At 41.5% G+C, this 8,646-nt stretch overlaps 1 protein-coding gene across 1 annotated transcript in view; it reads left to right on the top strand.

Annotated features, from left to right (window-relative positions):
* The window catches only part of Eno4 (enolase 4), a 34,248-nt gene that overhangs the window by 15,509 nt on the left and 10,093 nt on the right, over positions 1-8,646 (top strand). The window contains exons 7-10 of the mRNA XM_008827334.2: positions 766-819; positions 2,521-2,577; positions 4,986-5,153; positions 7,785-7,910. Of these exons, the coding sequence (XP_008825556.1) occupies positions 766-819; positions 2,521-2,577; positions 4,986-5,153; positions 7,785-7,910 (405 nt within the window). The remainder of the gene's footprint in view (positions 1-765; positions 820-2,520; positions 2,578-4,985; positions 5,154-7,784; positions 7,911-8,646) is intronic.

The raw sequence follows: 8,646 nt of genomic DNA, 5'->3' as shown, positions 1-8,646 counted from the left end.
TATACTGAGTTCAGTATTGTATAACTGTATTAATTCAACTGTGAACCTAAAAATTTACAGCCACTTTTGAAAGAGATGTATCTTTGCTCTGGAAATTGTTATTGAATATGTTAAAGTTGTAATGAAATTCTTCTTCTAATTATGTGGTTATTAAATAAATTTTAAAAATAAAATTAAAAAAATAAAATTTTAAAACACAATCATTACCTCACAACTTATGAAATTCAAGAGACCAGAGTTGAAATGTGACTCACCAGCTGTCAGATCCTATTCAGATCCTGCTGCCAGGACCCTTCCCTTAGTTGCTATCCGCTGTGCTGTTGGGCCCCAGAGCCCTCTGCATGTCATCCTCTTTTGTCTTTGTGTACAGATGTTTTCATTGTCAGCATGCTCCCTACTTCTTAAGTGGCAGAAGATTCATACCAATTCAGCCATTGTAATCCAGGCTGCTTTGATGACCTGGGACATGCATTGCAAAGTTGTCCAGGTTGAGCGAGATACCGCAGTGGAGCATGAAGTTAGCCTGGTCTAAGTAATAGAATCAGGCACTTTTTGCATTGAAGGGACCAAAGTAGAGACTCTCACTCACACTCAGCCAAACAAGAGGCCAGAGTTTGACATCTGTTCCTCTCATTCTGTAGACCACACCATCCACTAACCAGCAGGGCCTCTATGAATAGTCCATTAAGACCGGCCATATATGGTATGTTTTCATGCTGAAAGTCTGCAGAGTGCAGCTGTAGATGATGGTTGTTCTGCTTACAGGGTATAGAATTGCTTCTGGAAATTCAGAAACAAGTCAACAGAGCGATGGAAATGGTATGTAAAGGGAGTCTTTGGTATGTAATCACTGACACCTCACATTCAGTTCATAGTTCATTTTGGAGTTAAGTCAGTATTGGTATTTTTGCTATGGAACATGTATTTGTTTACTCTGGGTTTCCCATCCAAACCAAGAGCATACATCCCTCATTGGCAATAGACACATCGTCTAAGGGTATTGAACAATCTCATTTCAATTTCTGAAGCAACTGCACTTTGCTAAAACCGTCCATTAAGATTTATAAAGTGAGAATAAGAAACTGAAGAATGTGGGTCCTTGGGTGGGACTCCTATATTAAAATCCACCCATCCAGGGCTCAGGGACCATTGCAGAGGAGGGGGCAGAAAGATTGTAAGAGCCAGGGAGGAGGTGCGTGCATGACCACAGTCCTACAGGTGCCTGGGACCCTTCTCATACAAACTTACGGCAATGGTGTCAGCACAAGACCCATGCAAACTTAAGCAGACAAAAACCCAGCACAGAACTGTGGAAATGGGCAGTAGGCCCCAATCTTAGTTGAAGGATTATTGTCAGCTGATTACTGCTGGGTGAAGAAGAGCTGATCTTTTTAAAGAGAGGGACTTTAGATAGGCTGACTAGATCCCAGTGGATGAACTTGCACTGAGGGATATCTGGGGACACCAACTTTACATAAAAGGCCTTAACACAAATGACAGACTATATGAACTCCAGTCAGGGGTTATGGGAGTGTGCCAAAGGGGAAGGAGGTATAAAGATGATTTTCTGTATGAAATATACAAAAATTTAATTTAAAAAATCTTTTTAAAGATTTATAAAATAGTGCCAGGTGTGGTGGCATGTACCTTTAATCCTAGGCACTTGGGAGCACAGACAGGTGAATCTCTGTGAAATGGAAGTCAGCCTGGTCTATGTAATTTCCAAGCAAGCTGGGGCTACAAGGACACCTGTCCTTGTCTCAAAAAAGGAAAAGATTTTTTAAAAATATTTTTATTATTTTTACTTTATGTGTATGCGTGTATTGCCTGCATGTGTGTAAGTGCACTCATGCCATGCAATGGCCAGGAGGTCAGAAGAGGGCGTCAGATCCCCTAGAACTGGAATTATAGGTAGTTGTTAGCCACCATGTGGGTGCTGGGAATTGAACCTGGGTTCTCTGCAAGAGCAGTCAGTGCTTTTAACCCCTGAGCCATCTCTCCAGTCCCCCCAAAGAAGAAAAAGATTTATAAAGTATTTCATGACCTTTGGCTTTTTCCAAAAATCAAATCCCCTTTGCTTTTAAAACCTGAGAATACTGGGAAAGCAAATCCTACAGTAGTCCTGAAGGTTAAGAAGAGGACATGGTATCCTTCTGCCTAAAAGTAGGGTGTGCACACTCCTGGAGTGCCTGACATGATGTATACATGTTTTATTTCTTTGAATGGAAACACATGAACGTATATATGCATATTCTGCACAATTGGCGAGGCAGAGGGAGAGATATACATTTGAACTTGAGAAATAGATTGGGACTTTAAAAAGAAGGGCATGGCTGGAATGATCCCCAAGTGTGCATGTGTGGGCAGGTGACTGTGTATGCATGTGAGTGGGCACGAGAGTCACAGTGCAGAAGACCAGCCTGTATAAGAGTAGCCAGCCACAGGACCTGAAGCTCTGTGTGCTGTCATAGATCTGGCTAAAAATCCCAAATGATTCCTTTTAATCTCCTATTCCCACAGCCCCCACCTCCAAAATCAGAATCAAAAAAAGGGCATGATGGAAGCAAGAGAGGTCAGGTGAGTATGTGCTCACCACACCTCTGCTGGGCACTCCATGTTCCCTGCTCCCGTCTCTCTTCCACAGTCATTCTGCTTCCAAGATTAGCATGACGTCAAAGTAGTATGAAGGCCTTGCTCCAAGGGTGCTAACCTAGAGCTGGGGCCTCAGTCCTCCTGTCTTCTGGCTGCAGTCTGCCTGGACAGCCATCATCAGGCAGCTGAAATTTCAGAGCAAAACATCACCTTTATGACCAGCAGGACTGAATTTCACCCTGTAAATGAAGGGTTTGGAAATGAGATTACTTAAGTAGCTGAGAGGCACAAGTTAGTCTAGGTTTTCCTCTTCCACTCCCAAAGGGAGAAAGAAAAAGATGGCCATTCTTTCCATCTGGTCAGTAAAAGGCCCTGTGGGAACTCAAGAGTTTTCCAGAGTCAGGCAAATAGTCCTTTTGGGGAAAAGTGATCACATTGGCCTGGAGAGCCTCGTGAGACCAGCTGTACTTGACCAGGCAAACACTCTGGTGACTGTGGGTCACCAAACATACCTCTCATGTGTCTAACCTTCCAGAAATACAAATAGAACAGCTATTAAGAACCCTGGAAATAAGTAGGTAGCTGGAGGGTGCTGTCTCATATGTAGCCTGTTGGTCAGAAATCCCAATCACCCTGATGACAGAGACTTCATTAAATCAGAGAACAGGAGCTGGTACCAAAGTAGAAGACTAGATTAACACAAAACATTTTCTCCTCCAAACTTGGAGAGAAATAAAAACAGCAGTAATTCAAAATACTTGACAGTTGTGTTTATTAGAATGAGCACAGTACTCTCCTATGAGGCCTTGGAAAAGATAGTGGAGAGCAAGTGACCAATTAGTGCTGTTCCTATATCCCTATGGGAGACTTAGACTTTATCTGCCCTTCCTGTGAATGGGTCTTCCTCCCCCCACCTCCTCTTCCTTCTCTTCCTCCTCCTCCTCCTCTTTCCCTTCCTCCTCCTCCTCTTTCCCTTCCTCCTCCTCTTCCTCCTTCTCCTCTTCCTCCTCTTCCTCTCCCCTCTTCTCCTCCTCCTCTCCAGTCTTCTTCCCTCCCTCCTCCTCTTCCTCATCCTTTCTCCCCTGCCTCCTTCTTGTCCTCTTTCTCCGTCTCCTCCTCCTCCTTCTTGTTAGAAATAGATTAGAGCATAGATTCTAACCAGAGTTAAGAACATGGACTCTGGATCTACACTACCAAATTAAAATCTGCCACAGGTTACTTGTCTTGGCAAAATGGAGATACTGATAGTGACTTCTTGCCTCATGGGGTTAATAGATGGAACAAATGGATTACTTTATGAATTTCAACTGGTAGACCTGAATTCCTTCCAACTCTTCCTTTGCTTGCTGAATGGAAGCTTCCTGTCACTGACATTCAAACTGTTGGATGGTTCTAATCAGTGCTGTTGTCAGTGAACTAGCACTTTATACCTGAGTTCATGTCTGCTTTTTAGTTTGGTAAACACTCACCTTACAGCCTCAGATTTACAGATACTGCCTCAACTTGTAACTGTATAGTACAGTTAGTTAGTGGTTAGGGTACACCAAGGGTTCGAGTCTCCAAATCACTCGCAAAACTCCATCCCCAGTGGTGCATCCTCTCAGCTGAAATCTCCAATTCTCTTAAAAAAATAAAACCTTTCCTGCAGGAGGATTACATTTTTAATTATTAAAAAATCAACATTTATTTATTTATTTACTTATTATTTATATGTGTGTGTTCTTATAGAGGTCAGAAGACAACTTGCAGGAGTTGGGTCTCTCTTCCCAGCATGTGGGTCCTATGGATCCAACTCAGATGTTAGTGTTGGCGAGTGCCTTTACTTGCTATCTCTCTGAGCCATCTCTCTGGCCTCAATTCCAAAATTTTTTATAATTCTGTTCATCTTGAGGAAAATGGAACATAAGAAAGCATGTTGGGCCAGATATGGTGGTAGTGCACATCTTTAATCCCAGCACTTGGGAGGTAGAGGCAGGTGGATCTCTGTGAGACAGAGGCCAGCCTGGTCTACATAGCGAGTTCCAGGCAGTGAGTTCCATAAAAACAAAACAAAACAACAACAAAAGCATGTTTGGAGAAGGAGGATTGAAATGGCCCAAGTTAGAGACCCATTGATGTTTACAGGGTCAGCCTGGTGGCTGTTGCACAGGTTAGCCCAATGAACAGTGGCAGAGCCAGTAAAGCAGCGCTGATAGGCACAATGAAGAGAGAGAAGCCAGGTGGCATGGGGGGATTATATGGCCAGTCCTGGGAGGGGACTTAGAAGTAGAACCCACCAAAAATGGAAGGACTGGATCTTTCAGACCCGGGACCAGTTATGACCCTGCCTATCATAGGCAGCTCCACGGACCTTAATGCTCTGTAACTCAAATCCTCTTCTTTTGATCCTGCAGCAGCCTATCACTGGCAAGATGTCTCATCTGGGCTGTCTAACCATTAACTATGACACCATAGAACAGCCACTGACTCTCATACAGGGAATCTGTTCAAACCTGGGGTTAGAACTGGGAATGAGTCTGCATCTAGCTATCAACTGTGCTGGACACGAGGTGATGGACTACGTAAGTTTCTATTTCAGAGCATTCACTTTGTGCTGAAGTCCATGATGCTTAAATTAGAACTCAAAAGCTCATCCGAATATTTTTCAAATGTGCTATTTTTATAAGCATAGATATAAATGGAGTTGAAAAGTCCAAATAAGGCAATGACTAGAGAATAATATAACTGTAGACATTTAAATTTTAATAACAAAATATGTCACAATTATATAGAGAAATTCTAATAAAAATAAATGTATAAAACAAAGGTTTAAAAGTGAAAAGGTATAAAGTCTCCTTATTTATGAACATTTAATTGCATTTATATTGTAATCATGAAAGCTGTTGGGAAATAATTTAACAGTCTGGTTTTTTTTAGTATAATCATTTGGTTGGTAAGTGCTGAAAGGGGGTCCATTTTAACTCCCTCTTTTTTCAGCATTGGGACTCGACTGCAGGCATCATGTATGCTAGGTGGGCACTCCACCAAGCCACAGCTCCAAGTTATTGGATTTTAGGAGGAATATGTTTTTATTTCAACTAAATACATTATTATTCCTAGCCTAGGCACTTACCTGGGAATCAGGCCACTTGTAGAGAGAAATATTTTAAGAGAAGACTGAAGGACACATTCATTGAAAACTATCCCTCCATTCCCTCAGGCCATGGCAGCAATTTACCTTTATACTTGGGAATCTCTGTGGTAGGAAATCTATTAGGAATTTTCTGTTTTACATACATGTGCATGTTAGGGTTCAGATAGCCCCGCCCCCTCACCAACAGAGCCTCACGGACCTCACAAGCCCCTAAGAAAAGGGAACCAAGTTAATAAGCACCCTGGTCTTTGAAGTCAAGAGAAGCAGACTCTTCTAAAAGGCAGCTTGCTTTCCCTTTGCTCTCTGAAGACAAGATAAAGATTCCACCTTTTAACCAGAGACTCAGAAGCCGCTTCAGCACAGCAGTTTTTCCTTTATCTTAAGAGGACAAAAACAAACACTTCCTGACCCAGATCCTGGCTGACAGACAGAAGGGAGCAGGTTTTAACAGTCCCCCTGCCCAAGCCTAACTTTAAAAAAATATATCTTCCCACCTTCTGCACCCCCCAGAAGCTCCCCTTATAAAAGACCCCAGCTCATGACCCAGGTGGACATTTTCCCTGCTTGGAAGGGAATCTGTCCCATGTGTTCCTTTGCTAATAAACTCTATTGCCCTGGAGTTTTATCTGTGTCCTGGTGCTTTCTCCTGATCAACCGGATTCATCCATTGGCTACTTTAACCTATCCATACACATTTCCCATTTTCAGATGCACCAGTGCTGATTCTGAATTTTATAAAACTCCCATCATATTGATGTAGATTTGTGCTGACTTGGTAATTAATGTCAAAATCAGGAGACACAACAAAATAGGATTTTGCTTAACTGCTTTAACTGTGATTCTAACTACAAAAAGAATTTTGAACAGTGTAAGAGCCCTAAGTTTTGTCTGATTTCTAGAAGTTCTTTCACTTTCTAAAGCACATAAAGGAATGTTTAAAGTAATTTCCTATTCTTCACATAATGATTGGTTCCCAGGCATACCATTAAGAAAAAATAATTGCATGTTTTCATCAGCAACGTATACCAAGAACCATGAATATACTGACTGCCAGTGCTAACTAAAATGGATATTTATTGCTTATATTCAGTAAAATGTATTAGCTTCATATCAGATAATTCTTACAATAATCTTAGTTCAAAGTCATTAGCACTTCTTCACTGACAAGATGGGATTTTTAAGCTTTGCATTACAGAAGCTAAGATTTCTTGCTGTTTTTTTAATGTTGAGAAAAGTAGAAAATCCTTTTAGCTGTAGACTTCTCAGGTACCCACTTAGTTCTAGTAGAATCTGCTCTATTATATGACCATCAGGAGGGCATTAGCAAAGCAAACCACCCACCCTGTTCCCTCCCTCAGGCCTGGCCCATCTCCCTCCCCAGTATCACCCCATCACAGACATGGAAGTAAGATGCTGTGGCTTGCAGGGCTAAACTGGATCCTTCAGCCCTGTTCACTTCCATGGGTCTTTGCAGATCTCAAATGAATGGGGTTGCACCAGAACCCTCCTTCCAGCACAGTGAAACCACCACACCACAGAGTTGTAGGCTACCTGAGGGAGAGATGCCTTCCAGGAACTTCACAGTTTATGTTGGGTGTTTGTACTCAAAAGCCTTGCCTTGATTTCAGACTTTAGCTTATCTGCAGTAAAGGACACAAGTTATTTGTTCCTGTGAGTCGAAAGACAGTGGGCGAGTTGGCATTGCTGTTCTGTGTGGTGGTTTATGGACTTATGTTATTGCCCATCTACCCAGGCAGCCAGGGACCTGCACTACCATGTCATGAATCTAAATAGAAATACCATTCTCTTCCCTCCCTGTACCTGATGGTTTTGTGTGGCAGAAGGCTTCATCTGAAGTCTGTGGGAAGAGCTCTCTGGGGTACCAAGAGGAGTGACTTGATTTCCCCAGGTTAAAAATTTTAAGGTATTTAAAGTACAATGCATAGATTTCTTAGGGGCCTGTGGCTTGAAAGAAATCTACTTACAGTTATTGGTTTGAAATACGCAAAAATAATTTGAATGACCTCTTTACCTTTCATGCTTTCCTTACATGTATCAGAGTAAAGGGAAGTATGAAGTGATGGTGGGCACCTACAAAAACACAGCTGAGATGGTGGACCTGTATGTGGATCTGGTCAACAAGTACCCATCCATTATTGCCCTAATTGATCCTTTCAGGAAGGAGGTAAGCAGGACCCACCTTTTCTATTTTACAGCATGTATTTAAACACACGGAATAAAGTAAGTGGTCTCACCTTTCACATTTTATAAAAAAGCAGAATAAAAATTTCATTCTTTGTACCTCTGTCATTGGGAATGTGTTGTAATTTGGGCTGGGGCTGAGTCACTTTATTTTGGAATTTATGAGAAAGGCACTTACTAAGCAAATGAACAGCAGAAACACAATTAGCTAGGAGTGTGGCTGTCTACAAAATAAAAGGAGCCATTCGCAAGCCCTTCAGGAGTACCTGTGTATTTACCAGCAGCCCGACCAATGGAAGCCATCCCCACTAAGCCAGCCACTGCTTCAGTAGGTTAATCATACATCATTTTCATGTGCTTATGGAAACAGGACTTTTTTTAACTTTTACAAAAACTTTATTGAGAATTTCATACATGCATATAAGGTGTTTTGGTCAAATCCATGGAAACAGGACTTTTATGAAGCCAAATATTTTTTAGCTTAAATCCAGTTACTACATATGTATAAAAACAACAAAGCTCCATTTTAAGGAAAGGTTTTGCAGTCTATTCAAACTAATGCATCTACAAGATCTGTCTACAGGCCACAGAAGACCATCTCCAAAATTGGAATTCTTGATTTTATGAATTTTTTTAAACTATTAAAAAAAATTTATTATTTTTATGTGTATGCATGCATTGCCTTCATGTAGGTAAGTGTACCTGTGGAGGTCAGAAGA

This window comes from Nannospalax galili, unplaced genomic scaffold, assembly GCF_000622305.1.
Source record: "Nannospalax galili isolate Female #2095 unplaced genomic scaffold, S.galili_v1.0 scaffold31, whole genome shotgun sequence".
Classification (NCBI taxonomy): Eukaryota; Metazoa; Chordata; class Mammalia; order Rodentia; family Spalacidae; genus Nannospalax; species Nannospalax galili.
Note: the sequence above shows the minus strand (reverse complement) of the source record. Positions and strands in the feature narration are given on the sequence as shown.